The sequence below is a fragment of the Triturus cristatus genome, chromosome 7, assembly GCF_964204655.1.
Source record: "Triturus cristatus chromosome 7, aTriCri1.1, whole genome shotgun sequence".
NCBI classification, from domain to species: domain Eukaryota; kingdom Metazoa; phylum Chordata; class Amphibia; order Caudata; family Salamandridae; genus Triturus; species Triturus cristatus.
The window spans coordinates 825,505,473-825,531,420 of NC_140590.1; the positions used below are offsets into that span (position 1 = coordinate 825,505,473).

The window sequence follows — 25,948 nt, forward strand, 5'->3', positions numbered from 1 at the left end:
TGGACAACCCCTGCTCAACCCTGTGGTAACGTAGCACGAGCAGCTAGGCTTATCTCAGAGGCAGTGTGTTAAGCATTTATGACCATACACAGTAATACAATGAGCAACACTACAAATGGACACCACTCAAGTAGTTATGAAAAATAGGTATTTTTTATATAGACTTAATCACAAGACCAATAACAGTAAAAATCCACAATACGATAAAAAATATAATTACTTTAGAAATGCTGCAAAAATAGTTCAAGGTGCACCAAAAGGATGTTTAGTTCAATGCAGTGGTCTCTGCGACCCTTTTACTCACAAAGTATCTGGTTCCTGGAGCAAAGCAACAAAAATGTCGCTAAGGAGCTGTAGCGATAGATTTCCTCCCGCTAGCCAGGGATGCGTTGAATCCTTACCGCAAGGGAGGATGATGCGCTGGGTTGCGGGCAGGACAAAGCGACAAAACTTCTTCGCGCTAAGCCGGTGATGCGATGAAATCCTTGCCGCGGAGGGAGGATGACGCACCGGGCCTGTTGCGTGTGCGATCGTGCTGCGATGACGAAAATGGCGCTCCGCGAGGGAGCGACGATCCGGATACGATGCGGGGAAAATGGCGAACGCTTCTGCGTCCGCGCTGCGATGATCCTGTTGCTATGATTTTCAGATAGCGGGCGTTTTCAGGCCCGCTGACAAATGTTGCGATCTTCTTGGGGATAGCGAGCACTCGGCGACAGCGGAGCGGCGATTTACCTCACGCTCACCTGCTGCAGCGGCTCGCTAACGGGGGTTAGCGACGATTTTCAGCGCTCTCTTCTCAGCAGTAGAAATAGAGGCCCTGGAACACACAGGGGCCTCACCTGCAGATAGTAATCCTCGCTGGGAGGAAACAGGAGGCCGATGGTGGAGTCTGATGTGCCTGAGACTCCAGCAGGAGGCTAGCTCTCTTCTAGCCCTTGGGTGATTGCTGTAGCAAAAATAAAAGTCCAATCAAAGTTCTTTTCCTCTTCTTGAAGTCCAGTGGTAGCAGCTGCAGGCCAGTCCCAGAAACAGCACACAGGGCACAAGGACAGTCCTTCTCTTGCAGATTCCTGTAGCCACACGGACAGAGGTTCTTCTTGTTATCCAGGAGCAATACCAATTGTAGGGGTTTGTGCACAAATATTTATACCCCCAAAGTCTTTGTTCTTAGGGGTCCCAAGCCTCTGAACCCAGCCAGAACCAGTTTTGCCCAGTTCTGGAGCACTTTGTTGATCAGGCTGCATTCTTCCTTTCAGAAAGAGGGGGTCTGCCTCTGACGCACAGTGGGAGGTGGAGCCAGCATTCACCTTGCCAGGCATAGCCCTATTCAAGTGCAGGAGCTACCCCTCCCCTCACACCTAGGCAGGTCGCTCTATTCAACCCAGGTCTGACTCAGCCTGCCCTGTCCCTCCAAAACCAGACAGCCAATACACATAATAGCAGAGCAACTGGAAGGCTTAGGCAAGAAAGTACCTATACTCTAAAAGTGGTAGTTTCAAACACAGGATATAAAAATAACCTTCACTAAAAGATGTATTTTAATATTCTGAGCTCAGGCATACTAGATTCGTTTTTCTACCATGTTCTGTGGGTCAGTTAGGACTATAGGATGTAATAGCCCAGACCTCCCATTCTGGCCTATGGAGAACAGGTAGCCTTACAGTAGTGAAAAACGGAATTGGGTGTAATTCACTACTAGGACATGCTACATACAACAGGGCATGTCCTACCTTACACATACAATGCGCCCTATCATAAGGGGGGCTTACATGATGCCAAGGGAAGGTTTAGGGGCTGGGAAGTGGGTGCACTTCACAGCCAAGATGGCAGTTCTGGACTGCACGCAGACACTGCAGTGGCAGGTCTGAGGCACACTTTACAAGCTGCTTCTGTGGGTGGCACAAACCAGTGCTGCAGGCCCACCAGCAGCATTCGGTTTACCAGCCCTGGGCACACACCGGCCACGCTACTAGGGACTAACAGGTAAACTGAATAAGCCAATCATGGATGTACCAATTCATATGTCATCTTTACAAAGGGAGCATTCGCGCAGTGGCACTGAATGGCAGCGGCACAGCGCCCAGAGCATCTATAACCAGCAAAAAACAGAAGAGACACAGCGAAAAAAGGAAGGGAGACTCACGCCAATGGTGCCAGGTCTAACACGCGTCCCCTCCAGCTGAAATGTGGGGAGAACTACCCATCCCCTTGGAAGTTCTCTTCACTAAGGCGGAAAAATCTGGACAGACCATCAGCATTGGCGTGTTCTGTACCAGGGCGATGTTCCACCGTAAAGTCCATACCCTGTAGGGAAATGGACCACCTTAACAACTTGGGATTCTCACCCCTCATCTGCATCAACCGTCTGAGGGGCCTGTGGTCTGTCTGAACCTGGAAGTGAGTCCCAAAAAGGTATGGTCTCAGCTTCTTCAGTGCCCAGACCACAGCAAATGCCTCACGCTCAATTGCACTCCACTTCTGTTCCCGTGGAAGTAACCTCCTACTGATGAAGGCTACGGGTTGGTCTAGTCCCTCCTCATTCATCTGTGACAGAACAGCCCCCACCCCATGCTCTGAAGCGTCTGTCTGGACAATAAATTCCTTAGCAAAGTTGGGCGCCAGGAGCACGGGCGCTGTACACATGGCAGTTTTGAGGGCATCAAAAGCTTTCTGACAGGTGTCAGTCCAGTTCACAATCTTGGGCTGCTTCTTGGAAGTCAGCTCAGTGAAGGGGGCAACGATGCTGCCATACCCCTTGACAAACCTCCTGTAATAACCCGTGAGTCCTAAGAAGGCCCTCACCTGGGTCTGGGTCCTTGGGGGCTCCCACGCCAGGATGGTTTCAATCTTGGGCTGTAGAGGTGCCACATGGCCACTCCCTACCTGGTGTCCTAAGTACACCACCGAACCCTGCCCAATCTGGCACTTACTGGCCTTGATTGTGAGGCCTGCTCTGCGCAGCGCCATCAACACTTCCCAGAGGTGGTGTAAGTGGTCCTCCCACGAGGAACTGAATACTGCAATGTCATCCAGGTAGGCGGCACTGAAATCCTCCAGTCCAGCCAACACCTGATTGACCAACCTCTGGAAGGTGGCAGGGGCATTCTTCATTCCAAAGGGCATCACACGGAACTGGTAGTGCCCATCTGGGGTGGAGAATGCTGACCTCTCCTTTGCCCCATCAGTTAAGGCGATCTGCCAGTACCCAGACGTTAGATCAAACGTGCTAAGGTACCGGGCAGCCCCTAACCGATCTATGAGCTCATCAGCTCTGGGGATGGGGTGCGCATCGGTCCTCGTGACCGAATTGAGACCTCGATAGTCCACACAGAACCTAAGTTCTGGAGTGTCACCAGGCGCTGCAGCTTTTGGTACCAAGACCACGGGGCTGGACCAGGGGCTGCTAAAGGACTCAAATCACCCCTAGAGCAAACATTTTGGAGACCTCCTCCTTGATGTAGGCCCTTACCCGGTCAGTCACTCGGTAAGCCTTGTGCTTGACAGGAGGACTGTCCCCGGTGTCCACCTCATGGACGCACCAGTCAGTGACACCAGGCACCAGGGAAAATAAATCAACAGCTGGCGGCAATCTAACTGTTGCTCAGGGGTCAGTGTGGTGGAGAGGACCACACCCTCCACTGACCCATCCTTTTCTCCTGCACACAGGACGTCAGGAAGAGGCTCACTTTCCTCCTCCATCCCTGCATCTGTGGCAAGGAGCATGCCCACTTCAGACCTCTCAAAGTGGGGCTTCAGGCAATTCACATGCAGGACCCGCAGGGGGTTCCTGGGAGATTTAAAGTCCACCAAATAGGTAACTTGACTTTTGCGCTCCACCACCTCAAAGGGACCGGTCCACTTATCTTGGAGCGCACAAGGCTCCACTGGGGCCAGTACCCAAACCTTCTGACCAGGTTGAAATTCGACCAGAGTGGCATTCTGGTCGTGCCAACGTTTCATCTCCTCCTGGCTGGCTTCCAGATTTGCCTCAGCAATTTTTCTGAAACGCCGAGTTTGGTTCCTGAAGGCCAGGATGTAGCTAAATACGTCCTGGGGAGGTTTCCGGGGAGATTGCTCCCAGCCTTCCTTGACCAAACTCAGAGGCCCTCTTACCGGATGGCCATAGAGCAGTTCAAAGGGACTGAACCCTAAGGACTTCTGTGGCACTTCACGGTATGCAAACAACAGGCATGGCAAGAGGACGTCCCACTTACGCCTCAGGGGCTCTTCTAGGCCCATGATCATGCCCTTCAAGTTCCGGTTGAATCTCTCAACCAGACCGTTACCCTGGGGGTGGTAAGGAGTGGTGAACTTGTAAGTCACCCCACACTCCTTCCACAGAGACTTCATATACTGGGAGATGAAGTTGGTCCCCCTGTCGCTCACCACCTCTCTGGGGAACCCCACACGGGAGAAGATCCCCATCAGTGCACGTCCCACCACGGGGGCCGTCACTGTCCTGAGTGGGATGGCTTCAGGGTACCGGGTGGCATGGTCCACCAAGACCAGGATGTACCTGTTGCCCATGGCTGTCTTGGGGTCCAGAGGCCCCACAATGTCGATGCCCACTCGCTCGAATGGGGTACTAACAACTGGGAGGGGTTGGAGTGGGGCTTTGATCTTCCCCCCACTCTTCCCACTTGCCTGGCAAGTCTCACAGGTCCTACAATACGTATCTGAACTCTTGCGCATCTGGGGCCAATAAAAGTGGGTGACCAGCCTTTCAAAGGTCTTGGTCTGCCCCAGATGTCCTGCCAATGGGATGTCATGAGCCAACCCCAGTAGGAAGGTTCTGAAGCACTCGGGTACCACCAGCACACGGGCTGACCCCGGCTCAGCAACCTTAGGCTCGCTCTACAGGAGACTGTTCTCCCAATAAATCAGATGTGAACCGAACATATCACCTGCTGCCTGGGCTGCAGCCTGTTGCCGCATACCCTCAAGAGAGGGGCAAGTTCTCTGCTGTTCACAAAACTCCTCCCTGTTGGGCCCCCCTTCCTGCTGCCACTGGGTCAGCTCAGGCAGGTCCCCCAGGTCGGTACTCTGCTCCCCGGTAGGCTCCAGGGCATCCCCCTCAGGGTCTGCTCCCTCCTGGGCCGTGGGAACCAAGGGGGCCGGTTTCCCGCGCCCCCTGCCCCCTCCCTCTAAGGCAGGGACCTGGGCCATATTCTCAGGCTCCAGGTCTTTCTCAACACTCTCTTTGGCTGCCATGGACTGAGTGGTAGCACATGCCCACTCAGGCAGTCCCAACATTTGCAAGTGAGCTCTCTTCTCCACCGTAGCCCACGGGGGGTTCTCCAAATCATTGCCCAACAGACAGTCCACAGGCATGGCGGGCCTCACAGCCACCTGAAGAGTTCCTGAGACCCCCCCCCCCACTCAAAGGGAACCTGAGCCACCTCACATTGGCTCTCTGTGTTGTCTGCAGACACTACTGGGTAGAATGCATGGGGCACAACCTGCTCTTTGGACACCAACCGGGAGCTGACAGCAGTTACACTGGCTCCTGTGTCCCTCAGAGCCTCCACTCTATGGCCATTGATGGTTACCCACTGCCTGTATTTTTTAGTGTTATCAGGCAGTGCAGGCTTAGGAACCTTTCAAAGTCTCCTAGTGAGACAAGGGTCAATTCTACGGGGTCCCACCCACCTTGGGCACCCATCTCCTCCTCCCCCAGGGCTACACTAGCAAGCTGGCGGGGCGGTGCACGGGGTGGTGCAGGAGTATCCCTTTGGGGACACTGGGGGTCAAAGTATCTGTGGCCCACCTGGCCACACTTAAAACAAGTAGGAGGCCTCCTTGGAACAGGATTACCTGTTGGAGGCATTGGCTTCTTATCCTGGGGAGGCTGGGACACCACTGCCTGGTTCCCTTGGGAATTATCTTGGGGCCCTCGGTGGAACTCCCTTGGTTTACCCCGGTCCCCCCCACCTCTCTGCTGGGGACCCTGCCCACCTTTGGCGAAGTCTCCCACTGGACCCTTGCGGACCCGGGTGCTCACCCAGCGGTCCGCCTCCTCAGCAAGCTTCCTAGGGTTAGTTAGCTTGCTATCTATCAGATGCTGGCGTAGCTCAGGAAAACAGTTACTAGAAAAATGCTCCCATGCAATCAAGTCATACAGTTGCTCAAAAGTTTCTACTTTGCTGCCTTTTACCCAGCACTCCATTGCTCTGCCAAAAAAAGACACATATTCAACCCACGTGGTACCCTCTATCTTCTTGCAGGTTCTAAATCTCTGCCTGTACATTTCAGGGGTCAAACCATAGCGGGTAATCAAAGCTTCCTTCATGTGGGCATAAATCATTCTACTTTCTGGGGGTAGGTCCAACAAGGTATCCCTCCCCTCACTCACAAAGCGTCCCCACAACCCCGCTCCCCAATCCTTCTCAGGGACCCGGTGGGACACCATAGCTAATTCATAAGCGGCAAACCATTGCCCAATATCCTCACTTTTATGAAAATCCTTAATAACCTCTTTAGGTATATACACTCTACTTTCATTATGCACTACCGGTATGCTGCCACCAGAGGGGGAGATCTCAATACTCTTGGCCTTAATCTCCAACTCCCTCAAAATTCTCTCATGTTCAAATTTTATCTTCATTATCTCAACTTCCAACTTCTTATTCTCTAGGTCTCTCTGACCATCCAATTTAAGCTTGGCCATCTCCATATGATGCCGCCTATCTCTCTCCCTGTCCTCCATCTCTTCTGGAGTCAGGCCCCTTGAGGACACACTAGTGCCCGGGCTGGAAACTGCTTTATCCCCTACCAAATCTACAATTTCGTCCTGCCGCTCTCCTGCATCCTCTCCCCCCTCCACAGGCTCTTCTACATTCTTCGGGGCATCCCTGGCTTCTAACCAGGCCTTCAGCGCCTTGTAATACTCTTCCCTTCTAGTGAGACCTGTGATAGGGACTGTGAAGCGTTTGCAAAAATATTTGAGCTGCTTGGCATTGTAGGTGTCTAATTTCTCTTCTTCCCAGGAGAGATCCTCAGAGGCATTGGATCTGGGCTTGGCCATTGTAATAATAACTGGCAATATCGATCAAAAATAGAATCAACAATCTCAAAAACGTACGTGGTTATGTTATGGTCTGCACTCACTAGTAGTGTACACTATAATTACTGTATGTAATCATAAATGCAAGTCCAGATCCTCACCGCTGACCACCAATGTTAGAAATGGGGGTCTCTAGTTGGCAATGGCTGGCCACTGTCCAAGTAGGGACCCTTCTTCCTAAGTCAGAGTAAGCAGCCTGCACCCTTTGACAACCCCTGCTCAACCCTGTGGTAACGTAGCACGAGCAGCTAGGCTTATCTCAGAGGCAGTGTGTTAAGCATTTATGAACATACACAGTAATACAATGAGGAACACTACAAATGGACACCACTCAAGTAGTTATGAAAAATAGGTATTTTTTATATAGACTTAATCACAAGACCAATAACAGTAAAAATCCACAATACGATAAAAAATATAATTACTTTAGAAATGCTGCAAAAATAGTTCAAGGTGCACCAAAAGGATGTTTAGTTCAATGCAGTGGTCTCTGCGACCCTTTTACTCACAAAGTATCTGGTTCCTGGAGCAAAGCAACAAAAATGTCGCTAAGGAGCTGTAGCGATAGATTTCCTCCCGCTAGCCAGCGATGCGTTGAATCCTTACCGCAAGGGAGGATGATGCGCTGGGTTGCGGGCAGGACAAAGCGACAAAACTTCTTCGCGCTAAGCCGGTGATGCGATGAAATCCTTGCCGCGAAGGGAGGATGACGCACCGGGCCTGTTGCGTGTGCGATCGTGCTGCGATGACGAAAATGGCGCTCCGCAAGGGAGCGACGATCCGGATACGATGCGGGGAAAATGGCGAACGCTTCTGCGTCCGCGCTGCGATGATCCTGTTGCGATGATTTTCAGATAGCGGGCGTTTTCAGGCCCGCTGACAAATGTTGCGATCTTCTTGGGGATAGCGAGCACTCGGCGACAGCGGAGCGGCGATTTTCCTCACGCTCACCTGCTGCAGCGGCTCGCTAACGCGGGTTAGCGACGATTTTCAGCGCTCTCCTTCTCAGCAGTAGAAATAGAGGCCCTGGAACACACAGGGGCCTCACCTGCAGATAGTAATCCTCGCTGGGAGGAAACAGGAGGCCGATGGTGGAGTCTGATGTGCCTGAGACTCCAGCAGGAGGCTAGCTCTCTTCTAGCCCTTGGGTGATTGCTGTAGCAAAAATAAAAGTCCAATCAAAGTTCTTTTCCTCTTCTTGAAGTCCAGTGGTAGCAGCTGCAGGCCAGTCCCAGAAACAGCACACAGGGCACAAGAACAGTCCTTCTCTTGCAGATTCCTGTAGCCACACGGACAGAGGTTCTTCTTGTTATCCAGGAGCAATACCAATTGTAGGGGTTTGTGCACAAATATTTATACCCCCAAAGTCTTTGTTCTTAGGGGTCCCAAGCCTCTGAACCCAGCCAGAACCAGTTTTGCCCAGCCCTGGAGCACTTTGTTGATCAGGCTGCATCCTTCCTTTCAGAAAGAGGGGGTCTGCCTCAGACGCACAGTGGGAGGTGGAGCCAGCATTCACCTTGCCAGGCATAGCCCTATTCAAGTGCAGGAGCTACCCCTCCCCTCACACCTAGGCAGGTCGCTCTATTCAACCCAGGTCTGACTCAGCCTGCCCTGTCCCTCCAAAACCAGACAGCCAATACACATAATAGCAGAGCAACTGGAAGGCTTAGGCAAGAAAGTACCTATACTCTAAAAGTGGTAGTTTCAAACACAGGATATAAAAATAACCTTCACTAAAAGATGTCTTTTAATATTCTGAGCTCAGGCATACTAGATTCGTTTTTCTACCATGTTCTGTGGGTCAGTTAGGACTATAGGATGTAATAGCCCAGACCTCCCATTCTGGCCTATGGAGAACAGGTAGCCTTACAGTAGTGAAAAACGGAATTGGGTGTAATTCACTACTAGGACATGCTACATACAACAGGGCATGTCCTACCTTACACATACAATGCGCCCTATCATAAGGGGGGCTTACATGATGCCAAGGGAAGGTTTAGGGGCTGGGAAGTGGGTGCACTTCACAGCCAAGATGGCAGTTCTGGACTGCACGCAGACACTGCAGTGGCAGGTCTGAGGCACACTTTACAAGCTGCTTCTGTGGGTGGCACAAACCAGTGCTGCAGGCCCACCAGCAGCATTCGGTTTACCAGCCCTGGGCACACACCGGCCACGCTACTAGGGACTAACAGGTAAACTGAATAAGCCAATCATGGATGTACCAATTCATATGTCATCTTTACAAAGGGAGCATTCGCGCTGTGGCACTGAATGGCAGCGGCACAGCGCCCAGAGCATCTATAACCAGCAAAAAACAGAGGAGACACAGCGAAAAAAGGAAGGGAGACTCACGCCAATGGTGCCAGGTCTAACACAGAGTAACTCAGCCGCAGGTGCATGATGGATCACGAATGGCGTCTTCACTCAGAGGTGGTGCAAGGTCTCTTTCAGCAGTGGGGAGAGCCTTGGTTAGATCTGTTTGCCACCGAAGAGAACGCTCAATGTCAGCAGTTCTGCGTGTTGAACTTTCCAAGGCGGCACTCGCTCAGCAATGCTTTTTATCGTGAGTGGAATTGTGGTCTTCTATACACCTTTCCGCCTATCCCACTTCGTTCCAGAGTGCTGAAGAAGATCAAGCGCGACAGGGCCCACGCCATTCTTGTGGCTCCGGATTGGGCACGGAGAGTCTGGTATCCCGAGCTCTTGAACATGACCATCTATCCGCCGATCAGACTGCTTCTTCGGGAGGATCTTCTGTCGCAGCAGCAGGGGACAGTCCTCCACCCGAACCTGTCCAGCCTCCATCTCCTTATGTGTAGATTGAGCGGCGACAGTGGACAGCTTTCGACCTTTCTCCCGAAGTCTGTAATGTTATATTGGCATCCAGGTGCCCCTTCACTAAAACGGTATACGCCTGTGGATGGAACAACTTTGTGGCATGGTGCACAGCAAAGGCTGTGGATCCCCTTTCTGCCCCTCTTTCAGAGGTTCTCCTCTTCCTTCTTTCTTTAGCCCAGCAGGGCTCTGCTCTGGGCACCCTCAAAGGCTATCTTTCGGCCATTTCGGCCTTTCTTTTCCTTCCAGATCAACCTTCTCTTTTCAAGTCCCCTATTGTAAATAGGTTTAGGGCATTACTCACCTCTTTTCTCCTATGCCTTTCGTAATGCCCCAGTGAGACTTGATTCTGGTCTTAACTTACCTTATGTGTGCTCCTTTCGAGCCACTACATAATTGTCCTCTCAGATTCTTGAGTTTAAAGACTGCTTTTCTGGTTGCCATCACCTCTGCTCGTAGGGTGAGTGAGCTTCAAGTTTTTTCTTCTAAACCTCCTTTCCTTGCTGTTCATCCGGACAAGGTTATCCTCCGAACTAGACCTTCTTTTCTTCCCAAAGTGGTTACCTCTTTCCATATAGGACAGACCATCACTTTGCCCACCTTCTTCCCGCACCCGCATCCTTCCAAGGAAGAGGAGAGACTCCACCATCTGGATCCAAAGCGTGCGCTATCCTTTTATTTGGATCGCACAAAACAATTCCGAGGGGATGATCAACTCTTTGTTGGCTATGTGAGAGCCAAGAAAGGTCGGGCTGTGCAAAAATGGACCATCTCTCGATGGGTCATTCTTTGCATTAAGATCTGCTACTCCTTGGCTAAAAAGTAGCCTCTGGTAGGACTGCGCGCCCTTTCCACCAGGGGGACGGCAGCCACTACCGCTTTGGGACATGGAGTTCCCCTCAGTGTCATCTGACAGGCAGCCACGTGGGCATCACTGCACATGTTCACTAAGCATTACTGTCTGGATAGTTAAGTCCGGAGAGACGGCTTCTTAGGCCGTATAGTTCTCCCGGACTTTCTGGTCTGAACTTAGTTCTCAGACTCACCTCCGGGGTTGGTATTGCTGGGGTATCAATTCTAAGGTAAGGAATCTATAACTAATAGTCTCTTTCAGATGAACAAGTTACTTACCTTCCGTAACGATATATCTGTAAGAGACATATATTAGTTATGGATTTCTTACCGCCCCACCCATCCTCCCTGTCTGGGAACTGACTTGTAGAGTTAGGGACTCCTTTTCAGCGCCCTAGTTTTGTGCACCAGAGGTCAGTGGATTGCATGGCTCTGCGCTTCTGGCGTGGAATGTCGTGTAAAGAACTGACATCAGCGTGCAGGGGCGGCGTCTTAAGTAGATACCGCAAATGTCATCCCTGCGATCACGATGCCGACGACGAACGCGGAGTCGACCATCGCACAGGAGTACTGCTGAAGAAAAATTATCCGGTTCCAGTCTGACGCCTGGGGGTAATTCTAAGGTAAGGAATCTATAACTAATATATGTATTTTACAGATATATCGTTACCGAAGGTAAGTAACTTGTTCACCACCTCCAGTTTTTTTCTTTTATCTCATAGTGTTTTTTACCATTCTCAATTAATATTATGTACCTGTTTATATTGTTTACTCCCCTTTTGTTTTATACAAATGCACATTCTGGCTTTGATGGCCTTGAATTAGAACCATCAGGAAACAAGGATTGGGAGGGAGGGGGGCAAGCCAATCCGAGACCAACTTTTGTGAGTGAAAAAGGCCGCTTTATTGAAACATGTGCATATCACAATGATCAACACTGGCAACTGCCTTACAAAACTAAAACCTCACTATACATAAAATACTGACCCCTTGTTCCCCCCTCCACCCCTACGATCCCCATATCAAATCCCCCCACCCTGCCTATAACAAAATAGACATTACATAACAACCATATTACACAATATTGCCTTTCCAAATCCTGCCCTCCAATGACCCAAACCCCTACCTGCCTTTGTGCAACTGTAACTACCAAAAATCTAGTCTAAACTTAGCCTACCTGCCTACCCTTTCCCTGCCCCTGCTCACAAACTACCAACACTTAACTAAAAACTTCAGCCAATCTTGGCCAACTTTTAACAACCCCTCCTGCACCTGTTCCAAGCGACAAATCAACAATTAGCCCATCCCCTATGCACCTGTCCCAAACAACCGTCTTGAGATCAAAAATACAAACCCCAAAAATACGCCAACCCCAAACTTCAGAAAAAGGGGAGGGAGTGCGGGGAAAAATGCTAAAAACCACCTACGCTCCCAGCCACCAGGTCACCAAACCTAAAATGGTGGCTGGGAGAGCGCAAAACCCCCCTATATCCCCTTGGGCTACTTTTCCCTTTGGGCTACAATTGGGCTATTTAAAATGTAGCCCAACCCAAAAATTGGCCGCTAATCGGCTCGCCCCACCCCCTCCCAATCTGCCCGGGGGGCAGACCTCACCTGGTTCGTCAGCCTCCCAAACCCCCTTGGAGGAAAAAATGTAAGGCAGTCCAAGATTTTATTTCTCTGTCCTTTTGGTGAAAGAGGACAAAATGATTTCTTTTTTTAATCTACACAGTCACCCCCACTTCCCCCAATTGTAAATTAATTTTCCTGTTTAAAATTCTCCTTCCTTACATTATTCTCATCTTCTTTACTTTTTGTGGGTTTCTTTTCTAGGCAAAGCAGGCATGAGTTTGTGTGATTTCATCACTTTCCTGATGCAGATTACAATTACTTGGGCCTTTAGTGGAGTCACCTCGAGTCAGAGACAAGCCCTTTACAAAGCTGCTTATAGTACCTTATGGCAACAACAGAGGGCCCACGGATGTCTACCACTGTCCCTCAATCTCGGTGCACTAGGAATTGTGAACAGAGGAGACGGCAGTTGCATTACAAAAACTCCACTGTGCTTTAGTTTTAAGCTTGCTGGATCATAGCAACATATCCATTTGCTTGCTCTCTTTTGCAAGTGTAATATTTTTTGGGTTGGTAGTTTTCTCTGCGCTAAACAAATATGCCAGTGCTTGATGATAGCCATTATCATGGCTCTGACTGCTGCTCTGTATTCTGGAAGAAGTCACCCTAATATTCTTGGGTAGTACCAGTCACTTGCGTGTATAAACTACATGTATTCTATAACTAGAAAATCCTACTCTGTAGCTGTTTGGTAGAAGGTATTGCAAGGTGTGCCACAAGCAGGGCCAGGATTCAGGTGAGGGATTGGGTAGCGGTTGGGAATGGATGACGCCTCTTGGGAGAACAATAACAGTGTGACAGAGCAAGTGAGCGCAAGAGGGCAAAAATAAGCAAAGATGAGGTGTTATGGAGACAGGGGGAGGGAAATGAAATGCTAGGGCTGCTTCAAACCCATCACCAAAACGTAATGGGAACAGTAATGGAATAAAGTAACCTTCCACACCCATCAAAATAATACCAACTCATGAAAGACACATGATGAAAGCCAATCACTAAAAGAGGTGCGGTGGTGACCCAATGCCCACTGTTCCTATACACTTTTTGTTATACATCTGTCGTCCTCCCATGAGTTCTCGAGGACAGTTTAAGGGGTCTGTAGTGATACCTAATGAGGCCTACCACTTAGAGGATATTCGAATCACACTGCACACCATCACTCAGCACGACCACCTGCACCTGAGCAGGGCTTCCCAGGCAGCTTCTGGTTTGCTGTATTCAAGACATACTAAGCACATGCTGTAGAGAGCCGCATTGCACCAATAAAGGCCTGTGGGTGGATGCAACTTGGATTCAAGTCTTATTTTCTTCTTAGTCTGGCCACAGTTATCCTTCTTGCATCCCTTGGTTGTGGCCGCTGTGCAGTTGACCCCCTGCTCGGAATTGGTAGTGCATGAGCCTCTGAGCATGTCGTGGTCACGCTGTGCAACTGGGCTCTTTTCCTTGTTTCAAACGACTTGGGGCACAGTTCTAGTATCTGAAATCGTAAGTACAGCATGTGCACCACAGTGTGAAAGGTGGCACCAAACAAGATATTAAGCCCTAGTTAAATATTTAATCGGGCACAATCTGAAGACATTAGCTGAGAAGTGCAGGTGAAATATGTGAATTCAGCTGAATTTACCTGGCTGAAATGCTCTTGCTTTAGGATATGCTGTACAAATGCCACGGAAAAGAATGGTACGTCCATAAAACCGCAAGGCCGGGCTGGTATCCAAGCCATAGACCAGAGCGTTTTTCTTGGCGATTAATTCTCTTGAACGTCACTGGCAGCATGCAGCTGTTTGGGAATTTAACTGCCAGAAAGAAGCAATATTATGTGCATATAGATACCTCATCTCTTTTTCCACGCTGGTGCTGGTCTTCGTGAGCGTTAATACCTTCTTTTTGTGACTGCTTATAGTTTTGTAATGGAATCCTTCACTGCCTGAGTTCTCGGTAAAAAAAGTAAATGTTTCACAGAGTTTAAAAATGTTTAAATAATTTATCTGATGGAAGGAGAAACATGGGTGGTGATGATCTTGTACTCAGAACCAAACTTTCAATTCAAGTTGTTAGACGTCATTTAGACCTCCTCGTTCAGTTTGCTTCTGCTGAGCTGGGAACCACCCACCACTCCACCACCAAAACGTGGCTGTTTTGGTAAAAGTCCTTACGCCCATACACCTGGAGCACTTTCTTCAAAACTGAGGCACCTGCAGTCCGCTAGACAAGTTGGCTGGTCGGCATTTTCCATTTTTCCCGCTTTAGGGGTTTTGTTTCTGAAACTGAAAAAGAATCAGTGGCCCTGCCTTGCTTGGAGTTTGCTCCCCGGTTCGGAGACCATTAAATTTTTTTCCTCCCCGAGACCCATTCCTCATATTCTGTGTTCTCACCTCAAATTCCTATGGCGGGTGTCCTGCATAGTTGTACGTTTGTCACAGCAGACCTATCGGAGGCACGTGCCCCCACCTTTCTTAAACACTCTTAACTATTCCTTCAAACCACCAATACCCCCTCCGTAAAGCACCGTCTTCCTAATAAACACTGATTCAACTTTTTCTCAGACCAGTTGCTGAACATAATTCCCTAGGTCGGCTAATGTATCTCAAATATCCAATTGAAAAAGATGCCGTCTATACACAACCTATACACAATCTCACACTAAAACCACTGTGAACTGGCGCCAAGCAGCACAATCTCCTTGACTCCGAGTTAGTTCTAAAGACACCCAAAACATCAGCCAACAATCTTTCCCTTCCGATTGCCTCCTTTGGAAGTCACCTCTTCAGTCTTGCTGTCCAGTATGTGCCTACTCTCAAAATAGTCTTGGCCAGGCCAGCCAGGCAGACTACGCTTCATCTTTGCTGAATTCTAGAAACTACACCTGCCTTTGTGAAGAGCGAAGTTTCCACGACTTCCTGGCACTCAGAAACCGGTCACTTGTCAATCTAGTTATCCGAGTCTCTGTTTTTAGATTTCTGTGAACTAGAGAACCAAATCATACATATTCATAATTGTCTGTGTGAGGAACTTCATGGTTGTGGATACCTCAGCCACCTTGATAACGAGTCCTCTTATTCCAGTTACAACTGCGCTTGCAAAACTACTGCGTACCCACCACCTGTCATCCGATCTTCCAATCACCTTTTATTACCCAGTTTGTTTTCACCATCTTAACTTAGGTCTGTTCCCCCCTCCTACATTGCATGCGCCCTGGTTCGAAGCTGCTTGTGTATGCACCTACGTCAATACTGAACTAACTGTTGTGCCCTCACACAATACAGAGTATAATGTAGAATCCTGTCAATCAAGGGTGAAAGACAGGCTAGGTGGGGAGACATGACCGCGGAGCCCAGCCAGCACCTCACCATACAGTATTTACACATCCTGGGAAGGGGCCGACACCTAATTCGATGGTTCACAGCGTCGTTGCGGACACACACGGCGATTACCCTAGAGCCGCTCAGGTGCAAATGGGAAGTAGATCTGGGGAGACAACTGACAGATAAAGATTGGGAACGCATATTGAAAGGCCCGGTGCATATACCTAGAAATATGCGCCTCCGACAGATACAACTGTTCATCATACATAGGGCATATCTTACCCCCGCGGCCCTTAATAGTTATTTCCGTTGCACGGACGCAAGGTGCCCTAGGTGCGCTGAGTCGGGGGCTGATCTCATACACATGTTGTGGGGCTGTTGCAAATTACACTCCTACTGGCGTACAATTCATGACTCCCTGCGTACTATAACAGGACGTGACATATCTTTTGACTGGGTGGTCTAATGCTGCATCACTTCCACAGGACGCAGACAACTAAGGTGACGTCTCGGTTTTTGGATTTGGGGCTTGCGGTCGCAAAACGCCTCATAACCAGGAGGTGGAAGGCGCAAGACCCGCCTCATCCGCAGGCATGGAGACACTCGCTTGCTGCATGGGCCGGAGCGGAGGGGACTGCCATCAGACGGGAGGAGGCATTAGGGCTGAGGAAGACGCCCATAGCCGCGCAATGGGAGGAGTTACTCCGGACGCTCAGGCATGTTGAGGAGGTAGATGGGGGGACGAGCTGACAGGTGGGGGGTTGACTTCAGGACGGGCAGCAGGAGATCCGTCGGAGTGACCTCGTAGTGTTCCACGCATGACTTACACCTAGACTAGGAGATGTGAGACTACGCATCTAGACACAAGATTTGTGTGCCACAGCTTAGTCACTGCACATCATCACGGGAGAAGGGGAGCAGACGGGGGGCGGAGATAGGAATATGAATAATGGAGCTGGTCTAATTTCGAGGTGGTTGAGGTTTTACATGTTTTGTTTCATTATTGTTTGTTGGGAAGTAGTTATGGATTCGGCTGAGGGACTCAATGGGACATCCTGATGTGCTCATGTATGGGGGTGCTGGGCCGTAGATGGCAATGCTTAAGATCTGGGCTTTATTAGGGGTTCCGAGCAACTGGGTAGAGTTGCCATTCTGCAACCCAACTATGTCCCTATCATGTGTAATATATAATGCTGTTATGACAAAGGAACTCATATGCAATTAAGCCGAACGTCTGTAACTGTGTTTGAAAACTTAATAAAAACAGATGATCAAAAAAAAAAAATCAAGGGTGAAAGACAGTGCGGATTACTCCTGAGTGCTCTCTCTCTATGTGCGTGTGTGGAAAGAGTTGGTGAAGCGCACATTTAGAAGTCCTGTCATGTTGGCACTGCAATGCTAAGAACGTGTTGTTGAGTCCTGTATTGCATTACATACTTCTGTCCTTTTCCTGAGAAGCTTGTTCTTTCCCTCCTAGGCATGTTTTCCACAAAGGCTGTGTCGACCCGTGGCTCAGCGAGCACTGCACCTGTCCAATGTGTAAGCTGAACATCCTGAAGGCCTTGGGAATAGTGGTACGTTTATGTTTTGTACAACTGGGCTTTGCACTTAGAATCGGCTTGCGATGAAATGGCCAATAAGAAAGTGGGGGATTCTCTAGAGCTCAGCTTTGGGCTTGGGCACAGTACGTCAAAAGGCGGCATTTTCCTGATCCCTTCCATTATGTAATGCGACCGAGTTTTGAATACGGGTGTTTTGCCATTAGCTCGGCCTTGCAGCGCCGTCTGGCTCAGGTACCCTCAGCCTTGGTCTCGAGGAATGGGTCACAGACCAGTTATTTGTCTACTCGAGTAATATGAAAAGGAGGGTGGGGGAGGGTGGTATTTCGTGTATGTGTTTGGCTTCTTTCTGACACTGTTAGTTTGCCTCCGTAGTGACTGGCGTGGGTAGATTAAACCTGCAGTACTTTCCTGCGGAGTGGGCCTGTTCTTCCATTCCGTGTATTGATTTTTTCCCAGCAGGACATCCTCTCTGCACATTATTCTCTCTAAATATCCTCTTTGTTCCGTTTCCATCTCTGTACTGCAATTTTCTACTCTTAATGCACTATTTTGAATGCTTTCTGTCTGTGTCCTCAATACCCGTTCCTAATGCTTGCTATTCTTTGAGAAGATTTATGTTCATTTATGAAGGACCACAATGGAAGAGCCTGCAATACATACGTAAGACCTGTGGGCGAGTAAGGCAAACCTGAGCCCTAAAGTAAGCAAATGACTCGCTTTCACCAAGTTGCGTGGAAAAGATTGTCAGAAGTGGGGTGTGGTTGGCTCCTCACACCCCTGGGAGCTTAGTGCCACTACACCTGCTGCACTAATGATATCTAGGTACCTGAATTGAACTGTTTTGGGTAGACAGTGAATTGCCTTCACCTGTAGATGTGAATCACTCTCCCAGCCCCTCTAGCCCTGTACGCCAAAAAACCTTCCGAACCGTTAAACATCCCAGGTCAGAGAGAGTTGCCTCAAGATCAGGTCAAGATTGCAACTGGTGGTGTGTGCTTTCAACACTGAAGGTGAGGCCATCTGCTTTTACACATAGTGTCAGTGGGGACAGCGATTGTGTAAACTGGCAGTGATGCCCCTCGCTTGCAACAGTTGCATGCCTTCATAGTACATGGTAGACTGAGCTTGTGTCCCAAATTGATGTATGCCCCTGCTCCATAATAATTGTAAAGGCTTACCATTTCGGCAGTAGCCACACTGATGGTCTCTGTGTGTGTGTGTATCCCTTCTCACTGTAGGTCTGCCACATATTACCTCTTTGTATCTGCCTCCAGATGAAAGTATGAGGTGGCCAGGTGACCCAGCACTGAGCCATCACTCAGTACTAAAAAGACTAGTCTCCAACTATCTGCAATATACAATACAGTTGTAAGTTGATATCGCCCAAGGACCAAACCGTGCATGTTGTTTGTTAGGCTTGAGCCTCTAAAATAAGACTCTTTGTTGCATACAGAAGCTACTGGTGCTGTGTGTAGGTGTCCCTAAGGGAGATCATTGAAGAGGGCTCAACATTTGAGGAAAAAACGATTTCAGAATAACCATTTCTTCCTTCCAGGCAAATGTACCGTGTACAGACCACGTGGCCTTCGACATGGAAAGACTGGCAAGAGGACCATCAGCCAATCGAAGACTGGGTCCGGGGGAGTTAACCAATGATGCTTCTCTCAGCCTGGAGCCGCTGCACTCAACAGGCATGTCACAGCTTCCTCAGGATGGGGAACTAACCCCACGGACAGGAGAAATCAGCATTGCAGTGACAAGTGAGTGTACACACACCTTGTTTCCTTGACCAAGCCCGTTTGACCTGTTTATTGGCAAGGAATGACGACTACTTACCTGGAGACCCTGACCTTCTTCACTACAATTAAAATGCCTTTAGTTAGCCCGTGTTGCGTGACAAATGCGCTAAACTGAGAGCCTCCCTTGTGAGCATTAATTATTCACACCACTGTGGTTTTCCTTAGCCCTGAAGTCACCATCACATCTGTCTACTAAGCCTACAGTGACTCTCTTTATAGCTTTCCCGTAAATAAAAAGAACTATTTGATACTCTGGGAAATAATGAGCTAAATATGCATTCTTGAGAAGCACCTTGTATATCGCAAAACAACACGTTCACGAATATAATTATCATTGCACATACATTGTGGCTTTCTCAGAAACCTAACCTCGACTCTGAATCGTGGTGTAGTTTGTGTCCGATGCCCTTGATGCGTGATGACATCAATTGACCTCAATGACCGCATTTCAAGCCGCATTTTTGAAACCTGAAATTGTATTTATTTCTGACTATGGCCAACTGGCGATGTTCGAATGGTGTGCACCACCAAAGGTTACAAGAGCAAACCAATGACAGAGTAAACTTATTATTGGTTGCAGAAAGGTACAAACATCAAAACCTTGGTTTGAGCACACTTAAGATTTACAGTCAGTGCTTCATGAGCTTTGGGGTTTTGTAGTCTCAAATGTAGTTTTGTGAATTTCATCTGGTGGTCATGACATTGGTATTTGCTTGTGCTGCTCTTTGGTTCATTCAAAGTGCTTGAGAACAGGGGAGCACTGAAGAGTGAATGGGAATGAGGAAACATGATGTATTGGCTGGGGCTTTGTATAGTTAAGGAGTGTCTCGGTTACAGTATGTGGGCGGTTGTGCTCGCAGCTTTTCGAGGGATGGTTTCGGAGAGCAGGTTTTGTGATAAAGTGTACTATAATGCACATGCAGAAAATGCTTCAACCCTTTTCTTCGGTAACACCAGAGTCTTCGAAGATTTCTCACAAACCTAACGAAGACAGGGGCCTTAAATGTATTGATCTTGAAGTAGTGGATTTGAAACCTTGTTTGCAGAGTTGTTTTTTCAAATGATCTCTGATGCCTGATGTTCAGGAGCTGGTGGGAGCTAATCTTGAGTGGTAGGAATGAATTCCACAATTTCACAGTGATTGGAGTTGGTGTGTGTTTGTGTGCATGTGCCTGTGTGAATTGAACAGCCTTTGTATGAGAGCGAGTTGTCCTGAGTGGGGTCAAAAAGTGAATGAAATTCCACCTTCATTACATAGTGGCAGTAGCCACTCTGTCGTTATTGTTAGGGTTACCAGAGATAGGAATACCTCGAATTTGTGTCCCGTAATTACTTTGCACCCATTTGACGAATCGCCGCAAAAATTTTCAGACCTATTGCCCCGGTTTCATTGGCAGAGGATGGAAAGTTTTGCAATGTTTGGTCAAGGGCATGCAAAGAAAAAAGGGGGTCCCAAAACAAATTTGGACCTCAATGCATTGTTCATGGACTTTTTGTATTGTATGTAGCGCAAAAACAGTCCATCGGATTTTGATGACATTTGGCAGGATTGAAGATGATTGTGTGCAGAGGATTCTTTTTGTGGTGGTGTCAAAAAAAGGGTAAGTATTTTTTAGAGTTATTAGCATTTTAAACTTCGTGATATCTGTTGTCACTGTAGTTTCAAGATTGTACGCAGGACCTAGTGATGACAAGTCATTATCCGATTGGATAAAGACTGCCTTCAAGAAATTCAAGGAAGTCATGTTGTTTTAAGGTCACTTGGCCTTGTTTTTTTTTTGTTTTTTTAAATCTGTTTTTATTAGTTTTTCTAATCACATTTACAGGAGTTCGGCTTACTTCTGTATTGACTAATGCATTATAACACTCATTACTGACGGAATTATATGTCAAATGCAAAATGACGTAGCTTTGCAATAGTTCCTGAAGCGCTTGCCGTGTCGGATTGTACGAAAGTCCCATATGTGGCTCGGTCCTTGGACATAGCAAGTTACAGCACATTGTAATGAAACATGGGCACATCAAAATATCACTTTAGGTCCCTCAGCCGGATCCATATAGGCTTCTAACAGATAGCAATGAAACGAAATGGGTAAAAACTCAACAACCTCAACTTAGACCAGCTCTACTATGTATATTCCTGTCTCCGCTGCCCTTCTGTTCTCCCTCCCCCATACCACAGTGTAGTGGATGAGCTATTGCTCCCAGCCATATGCCTAGGTGCGCTTTCTCGTGATTTCTGTTTTAGGTATTGGTCGTGCGTGGAACACTATGATCCTGCTCTGGCAGAGCTCCCATTTCCTGCCCTAGAGGTGTCTTACCACCCCCCCCCCCCCCTCGGGTTGCCCCCCGAGTCTGCCTCCTCGGCTCGCCTGAGCGCCTGGAGCAACTCCTCCCACTGTGCAGCTATGGGCGTCTTCCTTAACCCTAATGTCTCCTCCCGACGAATGGCGACCCCCTCCGCTCCAGCCCACGCGGTAAGTGAGTGCCTCCATGCCTGCGGGTGGGGTGGATCCTGTGCCTTCCACCTCCGGGTCAGAAGGCGCTTTGCGACCGCAAGCCCCAAATCTAGAAACCTAGATGTCACTTTGGTGGTCGGGGTCCTACGGAAATGGTGCAGCAGGTGAACTGCCCAGTCAAAGGGTATGTCGCGGCCTGTGATAATGCGCAGTGACTCACTGATTGCGTACCAGTATGGGTGTAATTTGCAACAACTCCACAGCATGTGCACTAGACCAGCTCCCGGCTCAGCGCATCTAGGGCATATTGCGTCAGTGCGATGAAAGTATCTGTTGAGGGTCGCGGGGGTGAGATACGCCCTGTGCACGACGAACAGCTGTATCTGCCTGAGGCGCATATTTCTGGGTATGCGCACCGGGCCTTTCAATATTCGTTCCCATTCTTTGTCCGCCAGCTGTCTCCCCAGATCTAGTTCCCACTTGCGTCTGAGCTGCTCTAGGGTGATCGCCGTGTGTGTCCGTAGTGACGCCGCGAACCATCGAATCAGGCGTCGCCTCTCCCCATGACGTGTAGATACTGTATAGTGAGGTGCTGGCTGTGTTCTGCTGTCATGTCTCCCCACTTGACAGTTGGCCTTGTTGGTGGCTTAGTGCCTGAAATATAGGTACGTATTAGGGTTTACATAATTTCCCTACCTATTACCACTTAATGTAAGTATAGGTATGGAAATATATTTATAAGGTTCTATATATTTTTTTAAAATAGTACAGAGCACGGTGGTACTACCTAGGTAGTACCGCTATAATGTAAAAACATTGGGGAAAAAATTCAAATACACACATTTTCAGAACTATAGTGTCCTACAGTGTCTTGACAATTTTTCACACATTTATTATCTCCACAAATGTCTACGCATTACCACTGTAATGCCTACATATTACAACCTTACTTAAAAAAATTAGACAAAAAAAGTACATGTTGTAAAAAAAAACCACGGTACGTGCTAGGTACTACAGTGATACTGCTTAAATAAATATATAGAAAATTATAAAAACATTTCTATACCTATTTCTACTTTAAGAAAATGGTAAATAGTTGGGAACAACAATAAAACCTTCTATTTACCTATGTTTATGGCCCTAAGCCACAACGCACCAAAAGTGTACAAAAAAAGATTATGGCTGTCTTTTAAATTTGAAAAGGCAGAAATTAGCCAATTATTCACTGGCTTGTCATTACCGTGTACCACGGTATACTGCTAACTTACCACAGTATAATGTGGCACAATAAATCGCTAGGGGATACATTTTTGATTCTGTTGCATTACCCTTGCATTACGCATAGTGTCGCAAGGGTAACGCAATACTTAAAGTAAGATTTACCAAAAAAAAAAAAGCCACCATGCATCGCCTTGCTTTGCTTGGTACATCTGCACACCATAATCTACAGTCCTCCAAAATGTTAACTACATCTGTACCCCACTACCCTATGTGACACTACACTGTACACCACTCCGATGTACTCCACTGCAGTGTGCTCCACTGTAAGCAACTTCGCTCTACGCTACTCCACTATACGCTACTCTACTATACACCACTCCAGTGTATGCCATTCCATTCTACGCTATTCCCTGTGACGACACTGCACTCTCTGCCACTCTGCTAAATTCTATTTCATTCTACCCCACTCCTCTGTACTGCACTGCAGTATTCGCCACACCACTGTACGCAACCTCCACTGTTTGCACTACACTGGACGCCAGTCCAGTCTATGCCACTCCACTGTACGCCACCCCACTCTGCGCTATTCCACTGTATGGAACTTCACTGTACATGACTGAAATCTAAGCCAAACCACTCTATGACATTCCATTCTACGCTATTCCATTGGATGCCACTCCACTGGCGCCACTCCACTATGTTATTCCAGTTTATCACACTGCACTGTACGCCACTCCAGTCTACGTCACTTCACTGTACGCTACTCCACTGTATGACACTCCAGTGTATGCTATTTAACTTTATGGCAATCCACTCTTCTACAATACATTGTATGCTATTAGACTGTATGGTATTCCACCCTATACTATTTCAGTATAGTGTACTCCACTGTATGGTTTTCCACCTCACGTTACTATAGTGTATGCCACTGCACACTACGCCGCTCCACTGTACAACACTGACCTCCACTTTCTAGGACTACACTCCTCTGTCAATATACACTCCACTGTCTAACTCTACAGTCCAATCTAAGGCCGTACACTCTATTTACAAAACACTATTCTACTAAAAAACATTTTTCATTGCTCTACGATACAGGCACTCCACTCTACTGTATGAGACAACACTCCAATTTATAAGAGTTTACTCGATTATATGCTACGCAACTATACTATAATCCACTCCATGCCACTCTACTGTACAACAAACTAATATACTGTATTATCCTTTACTTCATACTATGTTACTCAACTTCACTGAACTCTACTGTATGAGACTTTACCCCGTTGTATACCTCCGTCCAACCATCCACTCTACAACACACTACCGTACTCCATGCAACTCCAGTCTACAACACACTACAACACTGTTTCCGACTCTACCCCACTATGTTCTACTACAGTACACTCAATTCCACTATACAATACTGAACTCTGACACTCAACTGTACACTACTCTCCTCAATTTTACTGTACGACACTCAATTAACAAGACCTTAATAAATAACACGCAATACTACAATTTGAAACACATTTTCATTAAAAACATTTACATTTCATGAAAAAACAAAGGTTAGGGATAAGTTATAGTTAGGCAAACTTTATTTGGTCTTTCCATAGAAACCTACAACAAACTTAACTACACAAACATTAGGAATTCTAAAGTTATAGTTATAACATAAACTTAGAATTTACACACTACCTTCAAAATACTACAAATCGCACACCTACCTATTCAGTGTTACTTATAACTTATATTTTACCTTGACACACCACCTTCAAATTACTGCAAGTTGCACATCGTTGTACACAGTGTTTCCAGCTCACTCGCCATACTAAATTAACTATACCCTGCGCCTTCTCAATGCACTTGCGTATGACATCACTTATACCATGCCAAATCATAGCTTTCATAGCAACACTTCTGACAACTCAATTGAGGTGGTTCCTCAGAACACAGTGCATGGTTGAGTCGCGAGTTATAGTTCATGTAGTATGGTGAGTGAAGTCAGAAAGAACACTGTTTACGGGGGTGCACGATTTATAGTAATTTGAAGGTGGTGTGTGCATTCTAAATCTAAGCTATAACTATAACTTTGGACTTTCTAATGTTTGCGTTGTTTAAGTATGGTTTCTATGGAAAGAAATGCCGTTTTCCTAACTATAGCTTGTCCCTAGCCGCTGTTTTTTCATGGAATAATATTTATGGTGAGCACTCTTACGCTACAGATGCCTTCATCGAAGATTAGGAGCATCATCAGATACTTCCTCTACCTGACAGGAGCATTTTTTAATTCGTTTCTCGACTAAAGCCCTCTGCCTTCAAGATCAAGGTGGTGTAGAAATAGTTGACAACACAATATGAAACATTGGACAACTTGAATGAAAAACAATAAAGGAAGAATGATTCACAAACTGCAGATAATCTGGAGACTCCTTGTGACACCGTGAGCCGTCATCCTGGACACAAGAATTGTTTGGCTGCCCTGCTTTGGTTGCAAGGCTTGTGGCTGGGTGATGAGGGTCTAGTTCGTTTACTCTAAACTAAATCCACCTGGTTTTGGACTATAGAGTTACAGATATCCTTTGCACATCCTGCCACCTAGTGCTTGGATCGGAAAAGTGTAGGCGGGTCTGTAATGAGACTTCCCGTGGCTCCAACCAGATCTTCACGGTTCCTTACGCTTCGGCGCAATCTTTATATCTCACCGGTCTCAAAGCAGGGAAAATACAAATAAAAGCAGCAGCCTCGTGGCCTGCTGCAGTTCTTTGTTACTTGATGTAGTGATCAGCCCGGTATTAGGTCGTATGACAGTGCACAAATTGTTTGGATGGTTTTGCATTAATTGTGTTCCTTATCTATGCAAGGAAGTGGATTCGTAGCTATCAAAGGCAATTACATTTGGGAAGATAAATAGTTTTCTGTCATGTGCAAGGACACAAACCAGGAAAGTCCCGTTTCTCAGTTGGCAATAGCTAAATGAAGTGTACGTTTGGTTATATCATTACTGTGGAGGAAAACAACTCTATGTAAGACCGAGAGCTTGTTGTACACAGGCTCAAGGAACCTTGGTCGCATTTACAGAAAAAAATCCATTGCAGTAACTAGCATAACGTGTATTTTGTAAAGTGCACCTTCACTCCTTGGGGCATCTTGGCACTTAATAACAGATGTTCTCTGCAGGACATTCTGAACATGCATTTATATGTGATTAGGATAT

At 47.5% G+C, this 25,948-nt stretch overlaps 1 protein-coding gene across 3 annotated transcripts in view; it reads left to right on the forward strand.

The window, feature by feature from the left end:
* The window catches only part of RNF130 (ring finger protein 130), a 798,965-nt gene that overhangs the window by 628,041 nt on the left and 144,976 nt on the right, over nt 1-25,948 (forward strand). For all 3 annotated transcript variants that reach the window (XM_085617744.1, XM_085617745.1, XM_085617746.1), the window contains exons 6-7: nt 17,165-17,261; nt 18,805-19,009. In XM_085617744.1, coding sequence (XP_085473870.1) covers nt 17,165-17,261; nt 18,805-19,009 — 302 coding nt within the window. The remainder of the gene's footprint in view (nt 1-17,164; nt 17,262-18,804; nt 19,010-25,948) is intronic.